The 25,727-nt window shown below is 41.6% G+C and overlaps 1 protein-coding gene across 2 annotated transcripts in view; it reads left to right on the plus strand.

Moving 5' to 3' along the window:
• The first annotated feature begins 23 nt into the window (after positions 1–23).
• PINX1 (PIN2 (TERF1) interacting telomerase inhibitor 1) overlaps positions 24–25,727 on the plus strand; it is an 80,303-nt gene continuing 54,599 nt past the window's right edge. The window contains exons 1-6 of one of the 2 annotated variants that reach the window (XM_007192692.2): positions 24–161; positions 4,457–4,566; positions 6,147–6,239; positions 7,984–8,062; positions 18,294–18,386; positions 24,497–24,573. In XM_007192692.2, the coding sequence (XP_007192754.1) occupies positions 143–161; positions 4,457–4,566; positions 6,147–6,239; positions 7,984–8,062; positions 18,294–18,386; positions 24,497–24,573 (471 nt within the window). In that variant the 5' untranslated portion in view covers positions 24–142. The remainder of the gene's footprint in view (positions 162–4,456; positions 4,567–6,146; positions 6,240–7,983; positions 8,063–18,293; positions 18,387–24,496; positions 24,574–25,727) is intronic. The other variant, XM_057549102.1, reaches the window with a different exon arrangement.

A 25,727-nucleotide genomic window follows, 5' to 3' on the forward strand; every position in this document is an offset into this window, starting at 1 on the left:
CACTGACGTCAGCAGCGCGCGCCCTCGCCGCTGCAATTCGCCGGGCGTGCGAGTCTAGTGCTTCTGGCTTCTCCGCGAGTCCGCCGAGCGGTAGCCACCGTTGCTCAGGTCCCGAGGCCCGCGGCGTCACAGGCTTGGCGACATGTCGATGCTGGCTGAGCGTGAGTGTTGGGCTCGGAGGCCCGACCGGGCGCGAGGGTGAAGGTTCCGGGTGACGCGGCGGCCGGACCGAGTGGCGGGGGGTACCAGTCGCCGGCGCACGGTGGGCCGGGGGATGCCGGGGCCCGGGGTCCCGGACGCCCTGCTCGGCTCGCCCTGGCTGCCGTGGAGATTTCCCAGCCCAGCCTTCCTCGAAAGTTAGCTGTGGTCTGCTGGTGAGAGACTGCAGGTGTCCATTTGGGACGCTTGTTCTCACGTTCAGACCCGAGCACGCGAGTGGTGGGTTCGAATGGGGGTTCGGACACCGGTTGTGGGAACCCGGCCTGGCTCTTTCACTTCCCCGGGCCTCAGCTTCCTCTGGTTAAAAAGAGGCGGTTGGGCCAGCAGAATCTCTTCAGTCAGTGAAATCCCGTTCTTGAAGGTGTATTGAATCAAGAAAAAGAAAAGCAAAGGTGTTAGAAGCATCAAACACAAGAAGTTGGCGTTTTTTAGGGGAGGCGGGGCTAATGAGTGATTCTAAGTAAGACAGTGGCGGTTTTGACTTTGGTAGTTGGAATTACTAACACTCTACTATGGAAGGAATGTTGGCCTCAACGCCCCACCCTGCCTCAGTTTGCCTTTGACGTTCCCCATCACTTTGTGAAGTTCGTTAATTCCCTCCCTCTGGAGAGGCTGTTTAACTTCTGAACGATACCTGTAGCTAAGGCTTCCGGCCACCAGATGGCAGTCGTGCCTTGGTCCTGAAAAGCCGGCCGGGATCTTTGAAAGTGTCTGGTGAGCGAGAAGCAGAAACAGCTGCTGAATTTTAACAGACCCAACAGAAGCTACACGGGGATTCCATGAAATAAATGCTGTCGGCATCCTCTAATCTAAGGGGGTGGAGGAATGGGAACACAAAACGGAGTGGGTAAGGCACCATTCACATTTTACAGGGGCAGAAATTGAGGTTCAGAGGAAAGTAATTCACCCCAAGGTCATTGAGCTAGAAAGTGACAATACTGATCTAGTTATCGCTATATCTTTACGTTCTTGTCACTAGGGTCAGCAGATTTCTATTGTTTTTTAAACAGGGACTTACAGAAAGGAGTATGTTTTACAGTGTGACCCTGTGGGCTCTATTTCTTCACCTGTATAACCAGTGTGGCTCAGATTTCTTGTGGTTTTAATATTCTTCGATGTATGCTTAGTTCAGCGTGCACTTGGGAACATTAGCCCTGGCTCTGCTATTCATTTATGTTTCTTTCCCTGATCAGTTTCTCTGGGGCTGTTAAAAACTTCTTTGATTATGTTCATTACTAGGTTGGCTTAAATCAATGAGATGGTGAACGTGAAAATAGTTCAAAGTATGAAATGATATACAGGTGGGAAGTGCCATCTGTGGACATCAGCAACTCAAGCTGCATAATTTCATGAGAATACTTTCTGTTCTCTTCCCACCATGACTCCAAATTTTCAAATCTTTGACATTAGTAGTATATAATATTTTGTGTTTTTTAAGACAATTTACTAAATTAATGTCTATGGCATCCCTTATGATTAGATATTTGGGACTGGTGTTCTTATTTTAGAAATGAGAAAATAGAAGCATAGAAAAGTCCCAGTCTGCCATTTCACTACCTAGCAATTATTTTCTCTGATAGTTTATAAAATTGGGATAATTCTGTAGGTACAGTTTTATAACCTACTTTTTTCCCCTAATTAACCTTAGTGAACATTTTCACTTCAGTAAGTATGCTAATTTCCTTTGTTTTCTCTTGCCATATGGACTATATTTTGTTTTCTTTCATCTTCTCCACAGTCACTTATCCCATTTTTGAAATCTAATAGTTTTCTTTGTTTCTCAAAAACATTTTTTATCCTGCATTTCTCTAATTATCAAATATTATTTTATTGGTTCTCCCCTATGTCAGGTAAGGAATCTCGCTTACATAAACGTAAGAGAAGAATTTCATTTATCATTCTCACTTCTCAGTCATTTAATTCAGAGTCTTAGACCCATATTTTATCAAGATACTACTTTTTTTCATAGACTCTATTCAAGACCAGTTTTTGACAATTGCAGTTACTACATTTTCTAATCAAATGACAACACGATAGTTAATGGATTTCATTGCATTAAGATTTTATGCTGCAGTTTCTGTAACCTTGAATATGTCTTGAATAATATTTTAATAAGAATACATGGGTGATATATTTTTTGAGGTCTTGAATATGTGAAAGTGTCTTTGGGCAAAGAAAAAAAAAAATTTCTGTCCCTGGCTCTTGGAACTCAGCACACTTTTCAGAGTAAGCTGAATCCTGGAGTAAACCTTGTGGTATTAGGCCTGGCAGCTGTCGTGTGCAGGGCTGTTTATTGGGGTTACCCTGAAAGTATCCTATTAGATCTCCATGTAGGAGGAGTCCCTGCTAGAGGATGGTTACCCCCACGCCCCCGCCGTCATCCCAAAGAGTGATCGTGCAGATTCAGGGCACTCTACCCTGCGCGGAGCAGCCGCCCTCCTCCGCTGGTTGAGGCTGCCTGCCATCTCCCTGGGGAAGAGGAGCTGACCTCGCCGCCTCTCCAGTCTTGTGTCAGCACTAGCGTCCGCTGTATAGACATTTGTGACATAAACTGTATGCCGTCTTTGTTGCAGCGGGTGGGTGCAGTCATTCTCAAAAATGTCTCCTTCATACAAGCCCCAGTCAGAGCCCCTGGCAGACACTACAGTAGAGACATGAGCTCTGACACACACCGGGAAGCAGCCTTACAGAGATCCTCGGTTAACAAGGCCTAGCTCGTATGCTGTTCATTAGCTGAGTACTTACTAGATAAGTAAAGTGGTAACTTAGTCACGTGTAGCATTTTGGGGTCACCTTTTTTCCGCAAAGCACTGTAAATTTGAGCCCAACTCGCTTTTCTTTGTAAGTAGCCTTTTTCTGCCTGTGTGCTAGTGAAGGTTTACTTATTTTTGCTAGGGTGTGGATAGTAACAGGTCTCTTTATTGATTTTACATGCAGTACACTGAGCCTCTCTGACTGGAGGCTGTGTTATTTTTTTACTTGTTAGGAGACTGCCAAGGCGTGAGCAGCTGTTGACAGTGAGGTACTCTGCTTCCATTGGTGCAGTAGGTGAATGATGGTGACACTTGACCTCCAAATTCCCCGCTTGGCCACAGTTTACTTTTGGGTTTCATATGCTTGTTTAATAAACTTTTGGAGTTCTTTCTCTCTGCCATAATTGTCCTTAAAACTATAGCGATAAACTTGAGTTTCTAATGGTCAGTTATTTATATGCATTAAAAAAAAAACTTGTAGGGACTCAAAGCAGTTCCTTCAATTCAGTTATCTTCCTTTTTATTTTTTTCTTTCCCCTTTTCTTGTCTCCTTTCTTCAGCCTTCCCTCCTTTTTCCTTTCTCAATCATTCATACATTCATTCATGTTTTTCCTGAATGCTTGCTATGGGCAAAGTGTTTTTCACTTCTTGCAGTGAAGCATAAGAAAGAATAAGACATGGATGTGAGCCTTAAGGAGATTATGGCGTAATAGCAAACATAAGAGATGGATATAAACAGCCATAATAACAGAAGAATGTTAATTAAATGCCAAAAAAAGCAGCAGGTAATTTACTGTGTGAGTTCAGAGAAGGGGTCATATGGCTTTAGGGCGTTTCTGTGAGAAGGGATAATTAGTACCTGTAGGTTGTGCAGAGGGTGACTCTCCCCAAGATCATGACTCGTATGCTGTGGATTAAAAATATAAGCTTTGGAGTTGGTAGGACCTTGGTTTGTATAAAGGCTCTGTCTTTTGCTTGGGGGCATTAGGAACATTCTTTCTGTAGGTCTCAGATTTTCTCATCTGAAAAGTGCAGATCTCTTCTCATTGGGTTACTGTGAAAATTGAACCTGAGAATATATGGATGGCATTTGGCACTTAACGTATATGTCTGTAATGACTGTTGCTGGTGATAGTGACACTGGTGTCACAGGTGCCTTAGGTTGCTGCCAGTTGCTGAATTGGAAGGCCCAGCTGATGGTACATCATGTATTTCGATTTGTCACATTTGGGGGAATATTTTTATTTTAATCTTATAAGGTCAATTTGTATGTTCAGAATATACAGTTATTGGGGAAACCAGGATAAATGATCCAAGCTGATACTATCCCATTGGATGCCAAATCTGATATCTGTATCTAATAAAACATAATGTTTGCTGTATTTATGCAAGTATCGTGTGTATGCATTAGGTATGTGTGTATTTGTGAGGTATTCTCCAGGTTTGAAAGATAAGCTGCTAATGAGATAATTTGTCATTTACAGGTCGGCGGAAGCAGAAGTGGGCTGTGGATCCAAGAAACACTGCGTGGAGTAACGATGACTCCAAGTTTGGCCAGAGGATGCTAGAGAAGATGGGGTGGTCTAAAGGAAAGGTATCTTGGAGAAGAGCAGAGAAGTTGGAGCCATGCAGAGAGATTTCAGATCAGGAGAATACATCTTCCTTAGGAGACTGGGAGAAATTTATTTTGGATCAATAAGGGATTTTGGAGAAATAATTAAATTATAATGACCTTGTGATGATAGAGTTAGAACTGAACATAAACGTCAGCTGTCTTTGTTTATTGTTTAACCTGCTGTGATTTTCATAAATGGTGCCTTTTAATTAGTTGCATTTGGAATCATACTTAACCATCAGAGTTTTATGTTGCTTAGAGTAAGATTTTATTCACCCTTAAAGCTAGACTACACATTTTCTCCTTTTTCTCACATTCCCTTTATTCCTGACTCAAGTAGGACTTCTGCTGATATCTCTGCACTTAAACGGTTCTTGTCAAGGTCTTTAAAGATCTTGCCAAATCCAATGGATCCTTTTTTGTTCTCACATTACTTTATCCCTTAGCAGCATTGGATGTAATTGACTTGAAGTACCTTGAAATACCACTGTCTTGGCTTCCACAACACTGCCCTCTCTCCCGGTTTTTCGTTCTACCTTACCAGCCCCTGCTAAATTTTTGTTGCTGGCTCTTCCTCCTCTAGACTTTTGAGCTTTGGAATTCCTTGGGGTTCAGCCCTAGGCCCTTCTCTGTCCTCATCTCAAGTAGATCATTTTTATTATAAAACTCTTGATCCTCCCCACCCCACAAATCTTTTTCTTCTCAAGTTTTCCCCACTTTTGCAAATAGCACCCTATCAACTTACTCAAACCAGAAACCTGGGAGTCATGCTTGATTCCTTGACCTCTCTCACTTCCCGAGTCCCCAGTCATTATTCCTCTCTAGCCGGGGCCCCATCCTGGACCAACCACCACCATTGCTTGCCCTGATCAACGCAGCAGCCTCTCAGCGGCCTCCCTGACTCCCTTCTTTTCCTCCTCTGGGCCATTTGCCATACAGCAGCCATAACGAGCTTTTAAAATACAGAAATTAGATCATGTCATTCCTTTGCTTACAAGTTCGGTGGTTTCCCATTGTTTTAAAACATAATATGCAAATTCTCCCCATAACTTCCGAGGTCCTTAAGGTCTGGCCCCTTTACATCATCTTATGTTGTCTCCGCCCACTGGGCCGGAGCCACCTTGGGTGCCGTTTGGTGCACCAGGCGCTCTGGGACTCTTTACAGATGAGTGTTAATGATGCGGGGGACTTGGAGTCCCCTTCCTCAGTGTTGTTTTGTAAAACTACTTAAGGCAAAGCACCACAGACTCTAATGCCTCTGACGGGCTTCCGTTAGTTTGGCAGTAGCTCTCCGCTTTTGAGCATCAGAGAAAGGCGTGTTCTCCTTAGTGTTTCCCTGGTCCTTGAAGTGGGTCACAGGTTGAAGGATTGGCATTCATTATTGTAAGTGCATCTTTGGTATTACAGAATCTTGTAAGAATCCATTAGACTGTGTCCTCTTTGAGGACAAGGATAATGCCTCCTAGATGTTTAGTGATTAATCAAACAGTTGATGAAGGAAGAGAGGTATTTTTATACCTGATAAAAATGCTAACTCTCTTTGTGTTTAATCTCCACAGGGTTTAGGAGCTCAGGAGCAAGGAGCCACGGATCATATTAAAGTTCAAGTTAAAAATAACCACCTGGGACTAGGAGCTGCGATCAGTAACGAAGTGAGCGACAGCGTCTGCTGGGGGTTTTCCTTGCATAATGGATATTTTTGTCAGTGTACAAAATTTAATCCAGTCAAACTGATTGATCAGTTTTAAGCTGTTCAAGCGTGTATCCTACATGTTTTAGATAACTAAGGAGCCCGTAACTAAGCTGCTGGGCGTCTGTAACATGTCATTGTTTTGCCTCATTGCCCTACGGGATTCTTTACTTGCTTATGCATAAGAGATCCAAAGTAGCTTTATTGCTGAACTTTGCAAAAAGTATTCTTTTTAAAGAAATATTCATTTCAGGACAGTGAGGAATTTTCATCTTTACCTGCGTTGTAATATTAGCTTCTATTGTTAAAATTGGTGGCATTTCATTTTGGAAATACTGAAAGAAAGTGGTATTCTTTTCCTGTCCCGTTGTCTGTTTCTGACTGTTGGTGTATAGCACTTGAATTTATTCACATTTCCCCTTAAACACTGACACTTTGAAAATATGACCCTGTAATTAAAAGTTCATGGCTTACCCTGCCTTTCATTTTCAGTATCATGGCTCACTGTAGAAAGGATCTAAACCGAAAGCTTTGTTCTTACATTTTTGCAGGTAACAGAATCTGGTAGGAAATCTGGAGAATTACTTTAGGTAAACTGGGTTTCATTGCTTAGTTCAATAGCTCAGAGTAGTGGACTGGAGCAGCTAAAATTGTTTGGGCTAACAGCTAAAATCTTAAACCACTAAAGGAAGAGTTTAACATATACATGTTGTCAAATCATTATGTTGTACACCTAAAACTAATATAATGTTATATGTCAACTATATCTCAATAAACTGGAAAAAAGTGGTGGGGGAATGTTCTATTTCTGAGGACAAAATCCAAGACCAGTACTTCAAAATGTTTCAAATGTCACACACTTACTAGATGGAATGTTTAGCAATATCGTTTATGTTCATCAATTAACAAACACACCTTGGACAATTTTAAAAAAAGAGTTTATGTAAGGTTGATTTTGAAGGTAGTTTTTGAGAGGTGGATATACAGATATACTTAACTTTTTAGGAGAAGCATTGCCCGGTAAACCTATTCAATATACCTTAACCTTAAACGTTCTTTAAAAAGTACGCATGAGGCAAGTTCCTGAATTGAAACCCTGCTCCCCGCAGGCTGATATTGTTTTGGAGACGTTCATTCTCTTTTAAAGCCAGGTCGTCTTTGTTATGATGAGCTTGTTAACTGAGTCCCTTACAAACGGGTGCTGATGGATTCAGGGAAGCTGGGGTCCTTCTTGCTCCCGTCCCCACTGCTGTTTTCTGAAATTGGGGTGGACGCAAGCAAGCAGAATTGGGCAAAAGATTTTCAGCTCAAATGAGCAAAGGAGGGAGCCCTCAAATCTGCCACTGCCTTTTTCCTTTGACCTACGTAATTTCCCACAGTGAGAAAAAAAATATTTTATTTTGCTTTATTTTAACATTTAGCACACAGGTGGCCTGTTGTTTATTTGACTATAAGTTGACTTGATAAGTCATCTGCATTTGAAATCAGGGCTTAAGCTTCCAAGATCCTCATTTTTAATAATGATATAGATAAATTACGTTTCAAATGTATACTATTTCTTTTTCATTCAAATTTATAAAATAATATTTTGGTGAAACATTTAAAAATTCACATTAACTACCAGATTTCCCTGATTCCAATATATATCTTATCTCAGCTTAGGTAAGCTCCAGGCTTGTCTCTAATTGAGTTTTTGCTGTTTTCAGGACAACTGGATTGCTCATCAAGATGATTTTAACCAGCTTCTGGCTGAACTGAACACTTGCCATGGGCAGGAAACAGCAGGTAAGGAAACTTTGCTTTTTATCCATTAGGCTTATAGAAGACATAATCTCAACCTAAGATATTTTTATCAACTCTTTTTACTGTAAGCATCCTATATCTGAAAGTTAATTGATTGTAGCTATCACAAATAGTCATTTCTGTTTATGTTTTAGGAGTATTCTCATTGAATTAACCTTAGTCATAAGCAAACACTTTTTTCCCCATTAAGAGTTTGAGAATGACAAGATAAAGCTTTTATTCAGTTTACATTTCTCTGTTGCCTTTCCCTTAACCCAGCCTGACAATGTCCGGGGTCCCGCAGTTCTGGCCTTGGCCCTCTCTCATCTCTCCTTGGCCCTGGCTCTCTTCTTACGCCCTCCGGTCTCACAGGGCGATGTGTGGTGACCACTGCCACACTTCCCTCTACTCCTTCACCCTCTCTCCTGAACGCCCTGCTCAGTGTCTTCATTCAGGGTGTCGTCGACTCCTGGCACCTAGCAGGTCCAGACTCCAGTTCTGTACCTCCCCCACCTGCACCCTGCAAACTGTTTGACACCCATACCCCACAGCCTGTTTTCTCCACCATCTTCCCCATTTCAGTTGATGTCAACTTCATCCTTCCAGCTGTTCCAGCCAAAGAACAGCTGTGTCCACTAGGAAATTTTGTTGGTTCTACCTTTAAAATATATTCAGACCCTGCCTGCTCCATGTCACCTGCACGGTAACCCGCATGGTCTGAGCAGCTGTTATCTCTTGTCTGGATTATTGCAGGCGCCTCTAAAGCCGGTTTTCTCAGCCATGGCACTGCTGATGTTTCGGGCTAGATAATTCTTTGCTGTGAGGCATGTCGTGTGCATTTTAGGATGATGGGCAGCATCCCTGACCTCTACCCCCAAGATGCCACTAGCACCCCCTCCCCCTAGTTGTCACAACCGAACGTATCTCCAGATCGTGCCAAGTGTCCCCTGGGCAGAATGCCCGGACAGGGAGCTGCCGCTCTGACTTGATGTTTCTCTGTCGCGCGTGCACTCCTCCAGTGCGTTCTCAGCCTCACAGCCAGAGGGACGCTTCTAAAGTGCTGCTCCTGCTCGGAGCCCGCCGTTGGCTCCTCCCTTCTGTTCAGAATAAGAGCCGGAGCCCCTGCAGTGGGCTTGCAGCCCCACACAGTATGGACCCTCTCCCTTTCTGACTTTGTCTCCTACCCTCCCCCTTCTTACCAGTTCCATCCTGACCACACTGACTCCTGTACTGGGTTCTGAATACACTAAGCGTGCTCCTGCCTTGGGGTTTTGCACTAGCTCCTCCCTCTCTCTAGAACACTCTTCCCCCAGGTAGCTTCTGTGCACCTTCTCAACAAGGTCCATACTCAGTTGCCAATTTAAAACTGCATCCTGTTCCTCAGTTCAGTTTTTGGAAGTCAATTGAAAATTGCTAAGAAATAGCAGCATGAGAATATTATCGAGAAACGTGGAGTAAGGAAAATGAGAAGAACCAGCTAAGAGTGCGGGGTCAGGGGACGGGGCAGGGAGTCACTGCACTTTTTGTTAACAGCTTTGTTGAGGTGTAATTCACATGCCATTACCATTCACCCATTTACAGTGTGCAGTTCAACGGCTTTTAGTATATTCAGAGTTGTCACCAGAGCCAATTATGAAACATTTCATCACCCCCAAAAGAAACTCTGTACCGAGTAGTATTCATTCCCCACTTCCCCCAACCACCCTAGGCAACCATTGATTTACTTTCTGTCTCTAAAGATTTGCCTATTCTGAAATCAAAACTGCAATGAGGTATCACCTCACACAGGTCAGAATGGCCATCATCAAAAACTCTACAAACAGTAAATGCTGGAGAGGGTGTGGAGAAAAGGGAACCCTCTTGCACTGTCGGTGGGAATGTAAATGGATACAGCCACTATGGAGAACAGTACGGAGGTTCCTTAAAAAACTGAAAATGGAACTACCATACGACCCAGCAATCCCACTACTGGGCATATACCCTGAGAAAACCATAATTCAAAAAGAGTCATGTACCACAATGTTCACTGCAGCTCTATTTACAATAGCCAGGACATGGAACCAACCTAAGTGTCCATTGACAGATGAATGGATAAAGAAGATGTGGCACATATATACAATGGACTATTACTCAGCCATAAAAAAAGGAACGAAATTGAGTTATTTGTAGTGAGGTGGATGGACCTAGAGTCTGTCATACAGAGTGAAGTAAGTCAGAAAGAGAAAAACAAATACCGTATGCTAACACACGTATATGGAATCTAAAAAAAAAAAAAGTTTCTGAAGAAACTAGGGGCAGGACAGGAATAAAGATGCAGACATAGAGAATGGACTTGAGGACACGGGTAGGGGGAAGGGGAAGCTGGGACGAAGTGAGAGAGTGGCATGGACGTGTATACACTACCAAATGTAAAATAGATAGCTAGTGGGAAGCAGCCGCATAGCACAGGGAGATCAGCTCGGTGCTTTGTGATCACCTAGAGGTGTGGGATAAGGAGGGAGGGAGGGAGATGCAAGAGGGAGGGGATATGGGGATATATGTGTACATATAGCTGATTCACTTTGTTATGAAGCAGAAACTAACACACCATTGTAAAGCAATTATACTCCAATAAAGATGTTAAAAAAAAAAAGATTAGCCTATTCTGGGCATTTCATATAAATGGAATCATGCAACATGGGTCTTTTGTGACTGGTTTCTTTCACTTAGCATAGTGTTTTCAAGGTTCATCCTTGTTATAGTATGTATCAGTACTTCACTCCTTTTTGTTGCCACATAATAGTCCACTGTATGGATATTCTACGGTTTATCTGTTCATCAGTTGAAGGACATTGGGTTTTTTCCACTTTTTGTCTATCTTGAATAATGCAGCTTTGAACATTAGCATACAAGTTTTTGTGTGGACATATATTTTAATTTCTCTTGGGTTTATACTTAGAATGGAGTTGCTGGGTGATACCAGCAGTGTATGAGGGCTTTAATTTTTCTGTTATCTCAGCCAACACTTTCTATTATCTGTCTTTTTGATTATAGCCATGCTAGTTGGTGGGAGTGGTATCTAAGTTTGGTTTTGATTTGCATTTCTATAATGGCTAATGATGCTGAACATCTTTTCACATGATTATTGACCATTTGTGTGTCTTCTTTGAAGAAGTATCTATTCAGATTTTTTGCCCATTTTTAAACTGTGCTATGTGTCTTTATGGTTGACTTGTAAGGATTTTTAATATATTCCAGGTAGTACAAGTCTTTTATCAGACATATGATTTGCAAATATTTTCTCCAGTTCTGTGGGTTGTCTTTTCACTTTCTTGAGGGTGTCATTTGAAGACTAAGGATACAGAAATAGATAAAAAGACTCATTCCCCCTGTGAAGAAACTTCAAATCTAGTGTGAGAGAAAGAAATGAAGTAAATACCAAAATAACTAGATTCCCCAATTTTTTTCAGTTCCTGAATAGTTGAGAGACAGTAGCAAAGATATGAGGGATTTATTTGAAAATTTATCCAAATCTCTTTGTTTCCTAAGCTTTTTCTTTCCCATCAGGTATTCATAAGTTTGCATTATTGATGACTTTAGGTGGCTTCTAATACACAGGTTTGGATACTGAATGTGCTGTTGGGTTTAATAAAGTAGACACGGCTGAAGAAAGTGTAGACCATAGATTAGAAGATAGTATCCATAATGCAGGTGTGAAAGACGAAACGATGGAAATATGGAATAGAAGTTTAGATGGAGGATAAAGTGAGAAAATCTAATATCTAATAAAAGTTCAGCAGCACAAGAAGAGAGAGAATGGAACAGAGGCAAAATTTAAGGAGATAAGGGCTGAAGACTGCCTAGAACTGGTGATAAAGCAAATCCACAGATTCAGAAAATTGAGAGAATCCATGCAGATTACATTAAAAGTCTCTACTTGCAAATGTAGTAACAGATGTGACAACATAGCATCATGGCAGAACAGCATACACACACACACGAAAGAGAGAGAAGATTCTTAATCCAGCCAGAGACAATATGCTTATTATCTTCAAAGAAGCAACAGTTATATATGAAAGCAGAGTTCTTAACAATGGGAGCCAAAGACGTTGGAGTAATATATTGAGGGAAATATAACTGGCAACCTAGACCTTTACATTCAGCAAATATGTCTTTCAAGAATAAATTTTCAGACAAAAAGTTTACCACCAGTAGGCCGTAAATAAAGGAAATTTTCAAGGATGTACATCCTTCAGTCAGAAGGAAAGAATACTTAAAACACTATCTGTAGTATCCCCAAACTGGCAATAACCCAGATGTCCGCCAACAATAGAATGGAAAAGTAGATTGCCACATTTGTAAATACAAAGAAATGAAGAATAAAGTACAGTTACATGTGAGAGTATAGGGCAGGGTTTGGCAGACTTTCCACGAAGGGCCAGATAGAGATATTCTGCAGACCGAAGCGTCTCTGTCACAACTACTTGGCTGTTGGAGTATGAAAGCAGCAAGAGATGATATATAAACAAATGGATGTGGCCATGTTCCCATAGAACTTTATTTACAAAAGTAGGTGGTGGGCCGGATTTGGTCCACAGGCTGTAGTTTGCTTCTGGTGTCGAAGACTCATTAACTCAATGTTGACTGAAAGAAGTGGGACACATAACATGCAGTGTGATTCCACTTACATAGAACTTCAAATGGAATGCAGAAATCTGATATTTAGGTACTAGACTTGGGTGGTAAAGTTATTTTGTTACTTTGTTATAACAAAGTTATTTTGTCATAACTTTGTTATAAAGTTACTCCTGGTAGAAATGAGTACTCTACTATGAAAGTCACAATAGTGATTACCTTTGGGGAGGGGGAGGGGTTTGGGATTGAGAAGGGGCTCATGGGGAACTCCTGGGCTGGTATTCTTGTTCTGTTTCTTGACCCAGTTGGTAGTTACACAGGTATGTGAGTACATTGTGCTTTATGCACTTTCTATGGCTGTTACCCCCTCTCCCTCCAGAATGGTTAAAACCAGAACGAGAAGCAAGGGGAAGGGTGGTTATCCCAAAAATCATGGTAATGGTTACTGTTAGGACAGTGGTTCTCAACTGGGGATGATTTTGCCTCCCATGGGATATTTCGCAATATCTGTGGACATTTTTGGTGATCACAACTGGGGGGATGTTCCTGACATCTGGTCGGGAGAGGCCAGAGATGCAGCTAAACATCCTATTGAAACAATGCACAGCACAGCTGTGTCTCTCCTCCTTGCCCTGAACAAATAATCATTCAGCCCCAAATGCAATAGTTCCGAGGCTGAGAACCCCTGTTATAGAAGGAAGAGGCACAGGGGTGCAGGATGCTTCTAGATGCAGATAGTGTTCTGTTTCTAACCCTGGACGTGGTTACGAGGGGTTTGCTTTATAACTAATTGTACAGACTTCAAGTACTCCTATGTATGGTGATGTTTGTGGCGATGAGAGATTCCTGAAAATTGCATGGGCCCTTTTCTGGAGGTAAAACATGGCAAGTGTAATTTATGTCATGTTAAACCTGTAATGAAGGTTAACTAAAGAGTGCAGGTGCAACAATTTGAGTATCAGGAATCAACGTCTACCTTAATGAAAATCTGGTGTTGTATAAATGGCCATCACTTTTCGTAAACAGGTTCAATGACATGATTAAGGTGTCAGACTTGAGGTGGCCTTTCCTGTGACATCGTCATGGAGGCAGAAGCTCTTGAGTCTGGGTTCTTTTACCTAGAGGCATTCACAGGTTCGTTCTTTTTTTTTTTTATAAATTTATTTTATTTTTATTTATTTATTATTTTTGGCTGTGTTGGGTCTTTGTTGCTGCACGCGGGCTTTCTCTAGTTGCGGCGAGCGGGGTCTCTTCGTTGCGGTGCGCGGGCTTCTTAATGTGGTGGCTTCGCTTGTTGCGGCGCACAGGTTCTAGGCGCGCGGGCTTCAGTAGATGCAGCACGTGGGCTCAGTAGTTGTGGCTCACGGGCTCTAGAGCGCAGGCTCAGTAGTTGTGGTGCACGGGTTTAGTTGCTCTGCGGCATGTGGGATCTTCCCGGACCAGGGCTCGAACCCGTGTCCCCTGCATTAGCAGGCGGATTCTTAACCACTGCGCCACCAGGGAAGCCCCACATGTTCGTTCTTGAACAGGGAAAATTCTCACCTTGTTTGGTATCATAACTTTCTCCTTTGATGTACTGAGTTAGAGAATACTTTGTAACTTTTCAGGTGATAGGGATGCCCAGAAATTATCACACCAGGATTCCATAAAGGAAGGAGCTATGAGATTGATTTTTGGAGCTGTGGAAAAGAGAAAGCAGATTTTTGAGCAGTTTGCTTTTGAGATTTGACAGTGATAGCTGGAAAGTTACTTTTTTCCAATTTGATGGTATCGTGATTACTGTTTGCTAACTGAGAAATGCCCTTGTAATAGCCATGAAAACCCTGGTTCGGGACAGGTCCCTTGGTGCTGATTGCCCAGGCTGAGCACAGTCACCGCAGCCGGGCCTTCCTGATGGATTCCCGCAAGGGCGGTCAGAGAAGTGTTGGAGTGCCTCGGGGAAGCCTGTGTTACTCGTCAGGAAGGTGGCCAGGGCACATCAGACCCCAGGTGGCGGTGCCTGTCCGTGTGCAGCCCCATCCACAGGCCCACCTGTGCAGGCTGAGTCTTTTTCTGCGTGAGACATAGAAGTATAGTAAATCATTAACTGAGTTACTCATCTATAGGTTAACTTCCACCTCAAGACCACTAGAGGGTGCTGCACCCCTGCGGTAGGGACAGTGCTGTTCGCTCTGCCTCCGTCTTGCTCAGTACAGTCCAGCCTTTAGAATAGTCCTTTAACGGAAAAGCTGGCCAGGGAATGGATCTGGAGAGCTGAGATTATCTTTCTGCCAAGTCATCTTTGGTAAATACAGTATCTTCATCCAAATGAATTTTTGGTCTTATTACTTGAATTAAAGCTGACAAGCAGATGACACGATAACCTAGTAACATATTTTTCTGGTATAATAATATTTTTAGTTCCTTAAGATTGCTTACCGAATCAACACAGTTTGCCTTTCAATTAAACAGAAATTCTATACTATCCTTTTCATAGAATCTTGCAAAGGTTCTAGAAATAACCCTTACTCCTTTGTGGGACACAAAAATCTCTATATTCTTTAAAATTTCATTTTTAAAAATTATCCTATCTCAATTAGTTACTCCCAGACTCAATTGAGCTTTTTGGTAGACTTATCTCATGGTTTTGAGAAATGCTTCTTACTTCTGTCAGGTATTTTGTCCCTTGTGATTTTAAATATTTTGGAAGTAACCTGGGATGCTGACAGCCTGTCACCCACAGAGGTGTGGTTCAGGACAGGCGTCTTCAAGTAGCTTTGCTCCCAGGGCTCCTGAGGGGGTTTCGAGAAACAGTATAGCCTATCTCACAGTTTCAGATCGACATCTATAACGTTTTTAATCACAGCTCTAAATAGTTACAAAGAATATAATATCTGGCCTATTGGGAAAAGTGGCATTTTAAAATAAAAGCATTCCATGAGTCCCAAATGTATCCAGTGGATGTTAAATACCAGAGCAATTTGATATCCATGGTCACCTCTTTAGAAATAGAAAAGTAAGTCCTTTAATATTCAGAGATATTATGTTTCCTAGTTTCTTTTCCTCTGAAATATTTCCCTTGTATATATCCCATAATATGTTAATATATTTTTTTGCTTGAACTTTGAAAAATTCATTACCCTGTCATGTTTCTCTGCTACAAAACAAATACATATAAATTTTGGGTTTATTTCTAATAGCCCCAAGGCCTAAGGGTAAATACTTTTCCTTTGGATTAGGTTGTCTTGATTAATTAGTAGATTATAATGAACAAAACCAGGAAATATAAATTTTGATAATTATTAGAACAGTAAGACCTTTTTGGAAGTGCTTGGTTTGCGGCTTTGGTTAAAAGACGCCTCCACGACGCCAGTACTGTGGCTTGTTCCTTATTGATCCTGGTGAGAGGAGAGCTGTGCTCCCCCTGTGTGAAGTGGGAGGAGGACGCAGGGGAGAAGCAAAGAAGAGGACCAGATGGATGCATCCACACAGAACAGAGCAGCTCTAGGAAAGCGTGTGTGTGGACAGCCAGGTGGAAACTGTCCCCTTAGGACGTGTCCGGGCTCGGGTTTGCTCTGGAAAGGCTGTGTGTGCTCGGAAGGTGGCAAAGCCCCCAGGGGGTTCTCACATCCCCAGAAGTGTGAGCGCAGCTGCGCTGGCACACGGTGTGGAGGTCAAGGGTGTGTGCTCTCATGCAAACCTGCCTGGGTTCCACTTCCGTCATAGCCACCGCCTCCATGGGCCTTATGTTACCCCTCTTGCTTCAGTGTCCTGTGAAGTCGGTTTATTAATCATAGCAGCTACCTTCCAGGGTGGTTGCCGAGATGAAATACAGGATCGCATAGAAAGCTTATAGCCCAGCGCCTAGTACTTAATAAGCCTTCAGTTGGTAAAAGCTACTTCAAGCTGATACTGTGCTTGGTAGTTTGTGTTTGGAACATCAAAATTGAGAATGTTATGTGCTATGTAAAGTGTTTGGCCACAAAAGAGAGCAGAAAGTTTCCTGGTGGGATGTTTTTGAAAAAGTCCCAAGCTGATCTTGGGAAGTGACCGCGGAGGAGAACGTTTCAGGCTGTTGATGTGATTAAGCTGCGCTAGGCATTGTCTGAAAGCTTAAAACATCTGCCTTTACATTGTTCAGAGCCTTGCTGTGTAATTTACACTTTGCTTTCAAAATGACTAATTTCCTGGGACGGATAACAGTTAGCTAATGTGTTTAATGGACATGTGCTTGTTTTGCTTCACTACTAAGGTGAAAATTTCCTTTTTTCTCCTTTCTCTAACCTCGTATTTGTATTTCCTTATGACATAACCATAGGAAAATTCAGTCTCTTTTCTACCTATGATGTGCTCTTTCTGCTACTTAAACGTGACAAATAGATAAAGATGAGGGAACACAGGCAGCTACTGAGAATCCTGCCCCTGACTCTCACCACGGATCTAGGTGCTCTGACATTTCAGGCAAAGGACTAAGGCTGCTTCCTGGCTCATGTTTTCTTGTTTTGTCAGAGGAGTAACCACCTGAGTTTATTCCTCAATGATTTGTTTTTGATGTTGTTTTTGTCCTGAAAGGCGAGCCTCCAGTGAAATCTGGTGTTTGAGGCGGTGGCTCAGTGCCAGCTCTGCTCCTTCACGCTCTACCTGATTATCTTCTCTGATCTGTTTTTGATGATCATTAATCTGTCTTACCTTTATTCACTTTTTAAAAGAACTTTTTATTTGGAAACAATTGTAGACTTACAGGAAATTGCAAAAATAGTAGTAGAAAGAATCCTGAATACCATTCACCCAGTTTCCCCCAACGGTGACATCTAAGATAGCTGTAGCATAACATCAAAACTAGGAAATTGACACACATGTCGACTATTAACTAGAACGCAGACCTTATTCAGTTTTCACTATTTTTTTTTAGCCTGCATTCATTTGTGTGTGTGTGTGTGTGTGTGTGTGTGTAGTTCTGTACAGTTTTATCACATGTATAATTTCATGTAGCCACCACCACAATCAAGATATAGAATTGCTTCATCACCACAAAAGAGCTGCTTCATGATGCCTTTTTGTATTTACACCCACCTTCCACCCCTCCAACCTCCAAACTCCACTTTCATCTTTGTCCCTAGAAACCTTTCATCTGTTCTCCATCTCTGTGGTTTTGTCATTTCAAGAATGTTATAGTCTAAGTGGATCATATAGTATGTAGATTGACCTTTTCATTTAAGCATAATGCCCTTGAAGTCCATCTAGGTTGTTGCACAGTATCAACAGCTCCTTCCCCTTTATTGTGGAGTAGTGTTCCCATATAAGGGAGTATCAGAATTTGCTCAGCCATTCACCCATTGAAGGAATTTTGGGTTAATTCCAGTATTTTTCTATCACAGATAAAGCTATCATGAACATTCGTGTGGAGGTTTTTTGTGTGAACACAAATTTTCATTTCTCTTTCTCCAGGATGTTATAAACTTCTGGAGAATAGCCCTGCCAGATCCATAGTACACAGTTTAAGAATATTTCTAATCATTTTTAGAGTTCAGTAATAAATAATAGGGCTCATAGGATTTTATTTAAATAAGACTGTGTCACTGTAAGAATGAGAATGGAATGCCGAGAGTTTAATGTAATGCTTTTCATGCTTTTTTAAAAGACTCCTCAGACAACAAGGAAAAGAAATCTTTCAGCCTTGAAGAGAAGTCCAAAATCTCCAAAAACCGTGTTCATTATATGAAATTCACAAAAGGTAAAATTAAGCGTTTCTTTACTTGTTTGAAATCTCTGTGTTCACACTGGATTTCTTAAAGCAGTTTTAGCTCTTCACCAGCATCACTTGTTTTACTTACAAGATGGGGAAGGAGGGCCGCGCTGACTGGATTGATCTAAAGCAGCGCTGACGTTTCAGCTCTTGCTGTGAGTCACCGGGGGTCTTGTTAGGATGCAGATGCAGACTCATTCGTTCTGAGGTGGGCCCCAGATTCGGCTTTAGCCTGTGTACAAGTCCTTTGGTAAAAAGCTGAGTGTGGAAGCTAACATGCTGTTTAGAGGAGAAAAGGGATTTTATGTGGCTAGATCAGAAAATTTTAATTTATCGCTCAACATTTTTAGTTACATTTTCCTGTTTTTCAGAGCTTAATGTTGGTGTTGAACAGCTCCTAAAATGTGCAAATTTAGAGAATTATGTGCCATGTTGAGATCTCCGGTATGAGAAATCTCACTCCCGAGTTGACTCTTCTATTATTCCACACCGTTTCTGTGTTTCATGTAGTGTTAACTTAGGTGTTCCATGGTCATTGCAAAAATAGTGTTAGAAAACATGTCTTCCTTCATCACCACCTTCCCACTCCCTTCCCAGTGCTGTACCTACACCGGCAGTCGTGGGTGCAGGTGTCCTCTTTAACCACTAGGTGGCAGTCTTGTATTGGAAAGAAACCGTTTAACTTGCACTCATCAACTCTCCAGATGTTTTCCCAGTGTTGTGTGCTGTGTACTTTTCAGGCACAAAACGTTATTTATTACATTAATATACTTAAAGTGTAAGTATGATAACTGTGTTATCTAGTCACCATTTGATGGTTCGTCTGTGGGAGAGTGGACGTATGTTTCTACCTCTGTATGCCAGGAAAAGCACGTGTCTTTGCTTTAGTCTCGTTGGCATGATTGGGAATTCCCTGACACCTAGAACCCCACTGTAGCAGTGGGCACTGGAATTCCCACTACTCTAAACTGTTGTTGGTGGCTCTCATGTGGAGCCAGGACCCCAAAAGGTAGACTGGGTTAGGTTTGAGGGAGGGCTCATGGCAGAGCTGAAGGGAGGAGAGAGCCGATTAGCTTCGGGGACGCGTGCAGGGAGAGACTGGGGCTTCCCCTTCCCTGTCCCGGCAGGTATGGCTTGTCTGGCTCGTCGTGTTAGCCTCTCTCTTTCTGTCAGGGTAGAACCTTCTTTGTCGTTCTCCTGGATGGCTTCTGAGCAGGGTTCCTCTCCACCCCTGACCTGCTGCATGACAGAAAACAATCCTTGTTGGCCCCTCTGTCCTTGTCGGGAGAGGCTAAATGGTCACTTCATGCCCAACCCCTTAAATATCCCTCCTTCTCATTAGACCCTATAGGAAAAAAAAAAAAAAATAGATACAGCGGGAGGGGTGCTGAGCAAACATGAAATTAAAAGTGCGCTGTGACTTTTGGGTAGTACGGCAGCCTTTTAAGCTTTGACTTTTGGGAATAGAATCTTCTCATTTTCCTTTAGTACCTGACTACATGCATGATTTCATCTGAAGCATTTGCTGAAGCCGGGATAAACCTCTTTAATCTACTTTAATCTAATGGATGCCGGGAGTATCTCCTTTCTGTTTCTAGTTAAGCCACCCCCTTGCCAGGTGACCCTATCAACCTGCTTGGTGTGTTGTGCTTTCCTTTTAAAATGAGGTTTGCTTATTTATTAGCCTTGTTTGGGGAGCAGGGGGCATTGGTATGCAGGGAAGGTAATTCAACATATATTGTCACAAAGGTAGCAGAGAAGATTGAGTGGAAAATAGAGGAATTGCAGATTGGGAATAAATAGAAAAGATAGAGGGAGGCAGAAATCCAGGTAGTGAGGAAAATAATCATTTACCGTCCATCTCAGCAATCCACAATGAAAGTTTATTTTTATTTACTTATTTATTTTTATTTTATTTATTTATTTATTTGGCTGTGCCGCGCGGCATGTGGGATCTTAGTTCCCTGACCAGGGATCGAACCCATGCCCCCTGCAGTGGAAGCGCCTCCGTGCTGTACCACTGGACCTCCAGGAAGTCCCCCAAACATTTATTTTAAAGTTCTTTAACTTACTGAAAGAAATCTTTCCTTGTAGAGCAGCTGTTGTCACTGGATGTGAATGATAAACGCTCAGTTTCCTCCAAGGAGGACTATCTTAGGCCACAGGAAACTGGATTCTGGCCATGACTGTCTCATACAAATCACTTAACCTCTTCCCTTCTTTTAGCCTCAGTTTCCATTTTTGTGAAATGAAAGATTTTTAAGTCATTGTTGGGTTCTAAAATAGGTTGTGCTTTAGAACTTACCAGAAATGATGCCGTTGTGTGGACATTTTGATTGTTCAGCATAGTGGATGATAAGGATTTTTGCCCATGGGTATACTCATAGTTACAGTAACTAACTCACTTATTTAATGAGGATGATTCATACTGTAACTCCATCTATGGTCCAGGAAACTAAAACATGGAAAGACGGCATTTTATTTAGCTTGGTGTGAAGAGTGAAGATAAAAATTTCACTTCAGAGAGATGACAGTAGCAAATAGCATTGTAAAATTTGTTACTGCCTAAATATTGGCTGTAGCATTTTAGTTCTGATACATAATTATTCCTTTCTCTAGTCCTAAGTTTATAATTTAAATTTGACATCATTTATTACATAATTTCAAAATGTTAATTTCATCCATATTTGTTTAAAAGCCTAACTTCAACAGTGGTTTCTTTTAATTTGAAAATGTTTGGCAAGGCCATATCTGCAGAGGAAAAAAAAATAGGGAAAATATAAATTTCTCCAAAGCCGTTTTCGAGGTTTTTAATATTATACAGTGAGAAGTTGTCCAGAGAGCATTGCTTGTTGCTCCCAGTCATGCAGTGGGTGGGTGGAAGGTTGTGTACACTGTACTTGTGTGGCTTCACTGTGGTAATTTATCCAGGCTTCTTATTCCTGTGACAATTTGTGATACTTCGCTTCTTAGACAAGGGAACTACACTCATAGCGCGTGTCCCTGCGGTCGGCGTCTGGTCTGGGCGCGGACTGTGGTGTCCTGGCCAGGCTTGCTCCCTGCGGTCAGGCTCGGGGCATGTGTGTTCCCGTTCCTCTTCTGCCTCTGGCTCTTTTGACATTTAACTGTGAAGTAGCACCATTGCAGGCTTTTAAAAAGTTCCGGCTGTCTTATTATTGGTTGTGAGGGTCTCACTTATTTCACCCCCTGCTCTGATTCTCTCAGGTTTCCTGATTTTCTCACATTACTACCCTTTCAGTGAAGTTTCCTTAATCTCCTGTCCTAGGCTTATTATCAGTCCTATGTGTTTTCATTAAAAAACAAAAACAAAATATAATGTCGTTTGTTTTATCCTTCTTGATTGGGGAATGCAAATACATTTTCTAAGCAAGTGAAGCTACCTACGTAACCCTTCAGTGTTTTTTATTTAACAAACATATTTCTCAAACCTGCATTTCCTTACCCTTGCCCCTTTACTCTGAGTAGAAAAACTCAGTTTTTTGAGTCCTGGATATAATACAGTGCTATAATACAGTTTTCGCCTTAGCACTTGTTGGGCTCTATGTGACTTTTGTCCTTAAACTAAGAGGTTCCAAATTTCCATGATTACTAAGTTCTTACGTTTATTTTTTATCATTTTATTTGCTTCCCATATGGACTTCTTGGTGTTGTAAGGGTGTCTGGCTGCGGTCATGTTCCTCTCTTCCAATTTGCTGCACTGATAGACAGGAACACCTGATAATCCTCATGATTAGAAAAACAGCTAAAATGATCATAAATAAAGTGCTGTTCTCTGAAAGTATCAGATCATCCTTTCATGGACTTTGTTACATCAGCTTGGCTACTAGAACCTTTTTTCGTTGGTTCTTGAAATGTTACGGCCAACTGAAGACTGGTAGATAAATAAACCAAATCCAGGCAGATAACATATACTTCCTATTCTGTTCAATTTTTTGATTGTCATTTTCTCTAAGAGACAAGTTTATCAACAGTATTTGCTGTGATTTGACCATCATTCAGAACTGAGGCCAATAACTTTCAAACTCATTTTTAATATGTATATTTTATTCGAAACTGGCCATAATTTTATAACATTTATAAACTATTCAGCCAGGACCATTAACTAATAACTATTTCAACATCACTTCCATCTTCACAGTTTTATCTACCTTTAAGTTCCTTTCCATTGGTCTCTGTTAATTCTTCTCTGTGCTTTGTTTTCTAGATCAAATCCAGAGCAAGGCCTGTAACAATCCTGGTTTCTACATTTACTTAAGTGAACTTTGCTAAAGGATAGACATTTCTGATACGAGAACCCATCACCAAAACTTTAGAAACACTTGCGCCTTCATTGGTACATTCTCTACTAGCTTGACAGCTTTCCCTTTGATTCTAGATTTGTTTTTCATCACTGCGTGTTCATGTTTTGACATCCTGTTTTAGAGTTGTCATCTTGCATGTACCCTCCCTTCCTTAATCCCTCCAGCATTCCTTTTAGTTCAGTTGCTGTAAAAGAGATTGTCATTTGCATTTCCTTTAGGGTATCTGTTCCATTTCAGGAGCTAGCTTAGGGATGGGTGGCTGTGCCACGTATTTTGAACTCAGTACAACTCCTTTTTCTGAACTAGAAACTGCCACCCGGATGTGCTCTGCTGTGCAGAATGGGTTCTGCTGAGGGCAAAGCTTGGAATAGATCTCAGACCTCATGAACGTTGCCCACTTCTCCCCACCAGTTTTATTCCCCACTTTTCTGGTTCGTTTTCTGAGTTCCCATCTGGGATAGGCTTCATTTTGCTCTTGAGTAGCTTTCCTTTGGGGTCTTCTGTCTGGGTTCTACGTAATAACCAGGTAGAACCAGGAAGCTTCATTTATTTCCAGCTCAGGAGGAGAGGCGAGAGCAGCACAGAGCCACGCACGAGCCTGTCCTCCTGGCAGGAACAGGTTGCACTGACCGGACCCATGAGTCTGGTACTGCAGCCTAGGAAACTGGTTTTGGCGCCTGGTTTTGCATTAAATCGAAGGGTGTTTCTTTTTTTAATTTCATGGAGTCACTGAGCAATATCATATTTGAATGCCCCAGTGATAGTCAGTGAACTAGAACCCTTCTGGGTCATGACGGTACTTTGCCAAGTCAGTTTGCTGCCGGAAACCAAGAAGATAAGTGGGTCTGTGACAGTGGAACTCAGAACAAAGACTCTGGTGTCTAACCCAGAGCCTCACTCCCCCAGAGCCTCAAGACTTTATATGTAGTAGATACATTTTAGAATACATTTACCATGAAGTTGACAAATGGGACTAGATTTGGTCCGCTGCTCACAGGGTATTATTGGTAGAAGTGGAAATTCCGTAGAAGTGAATTTTAAATTAGTTGGTTTGTGGGTTTGAAATTAAGTTAAAGAGTTTAGGGTTTTTAATAAGAATCAAGGATCCTTTGGGCGCTGTTTTTGCCAGAAGCCATTTAATTTCCGACTCTTATTATGTATCCTTTTATTTTAAAATGATATAGCTATTACAGTAAAAAAATTTAAAGAGAAAAATCTGAAACCCTTTCACCCCAATGCAACGAATTTTATTTGCATTTATAAAAAGAATTTCATTCATTCAATTAATTATTGAGCTTCTATGTGTCAAATGCAGTATGTTCTCATTCCTGTGCTCATATGGGGTTTTGGAGCTATGTTTCTTAGCAGCATTTTTTTTATCCTGCATTTCATAATCCTAAGTATGTAGCTCATGTCTCCTTGAAGTAAACGGGATCTATTTTCTAAGTGGGGAGCCCAGAGGCCCAGAAATCATACCTTGAAGGCATACCAGTAGTAGAGCTGCTTTAGAATTGAGCTTTCCTCTCGATCTCCATGCTCAGGGCTGTTTCTAACATTAAGAGAAAGTCAAGGGTTCTGGTTCACTTATTTGATTTTTAAGTGATTTTTAAATTTATTTAATTGCAGTAATCTGTGAAGGGGAAACAGAAGGTCAGTAGTTTACAAAATTGTTTATTTCTTTTCCAAAACCCATCTTGCTTTCAGGAGTTTCATAGTTTATATTTGTATTCCTTATTTTAGAAAGAATGTATTACTGAAGGCATCATGTTTTTCTAGGGAAGGATCTCTCATCTCGGAGCCAAACAGATCTTGACTGCATTTTTGGGAAAAGACAGAATAAGAAGACTCCTGAGGTATTAAACCACATACGATTGATTTTTCAGCGGTGTAGAGAACTATGTATATTTATTACTGATAGTACTTTCCAGACAAAGTTACCAAAAAAAACTTCTAGAGGCTTCATACAAAGGCTAAATGGTATCCTCTTAATAGTAATACTTGATAGATGATATGTATTATAAGGAACTTTAAAAAGAATGTGTGTTATCTGGGGTTTTTTCCTTCCTGGTGTGAGGACTAGACTACCTCCGGGAAGAATGCCTGTTGCTGATAGATTCCAAGGGGCCAGCGTCTCTCCCATCTGCACGAGAGAGGGAGGCGTTGCAGGCAGCGATTTTGCCCGCTTTGCTCAGACTGCGTAGCTCTCTGGAGTATTGGCTGTGGGGAAGACTGTCAGACTCGCGCTCAGTCCTGGGCTCTTCCACTTGAAAAGCATTTTGAGACAGTGTTGGATCGGCATGGAGAATCTGGAAGGGATTTAGATGTGGTATTTCCTCCATTGTACAATATTGTTTGTTTCAAAACTAGAAGACAAGAATCGAGTGACTAAACTGTACCCTGAATGGGGTGCATCCAGAATTCATGATCCTAACTATTAAATTGGGCTCTGTAATACAGCACAAAGTTCTTTGTGCCATTTCCAACTGTAAGAGACAGCCCTGGGTGTCGTTTGGATATCAGAATATTAGGATTCTTAGAATATGCGTTTCTGGAGATAATGGGATAAAAATATTTAAAATTGATCTTACTGATATCTATGAAAATCTGAAGTATATGGTTGCTCTCACTAGCTATGGTAACTGTCACTCAACTAATCTGATGTGTCATACTCACGTTCCTTTATTGGTTCCTGGTCAAGGCCCTGATGACTACAGAGCAAAAAAGACGTGTTTCATTTATTTCTGACATTTCTCCAGACTGTCAGAAAATTTTCCAGGATGGTAGCTATTTGTTACTTAATATAATTTTCAAAGACTTCAGAATTACCAGTTATTGGAAATTTTGTTTGGTGACTTCCTTTGTAGGTTAGGACAAAACTCCTAGTCTTTCAGCACTTTTCTGCCCCCGCGTGTGTAGCCGTGAGGACAGAGGAGGGAGGCCTGGGCCCCGGGGCCTGCTGAGCGGCAGTGCCTGCAGCTCTGCTGAGTTACATCCAGGCAGGTGGGTC

Source organism: Balaenoptera acutorostrata, chromosome 6 (genome assembly GCF_949987535.1).
Source record: "Balaenoptera acutorostrata chromosome 6, mBalAcu1.1, whole genome shotgun sequence".
In the NCBI taxonomy this organism is placed as follows: Eukaryota; Metazoa; Chordata; class Mammalia; order Artiodactyla; family Balaenopteridae; genus Balaenoptera; species Balaenoptera acutorostrata.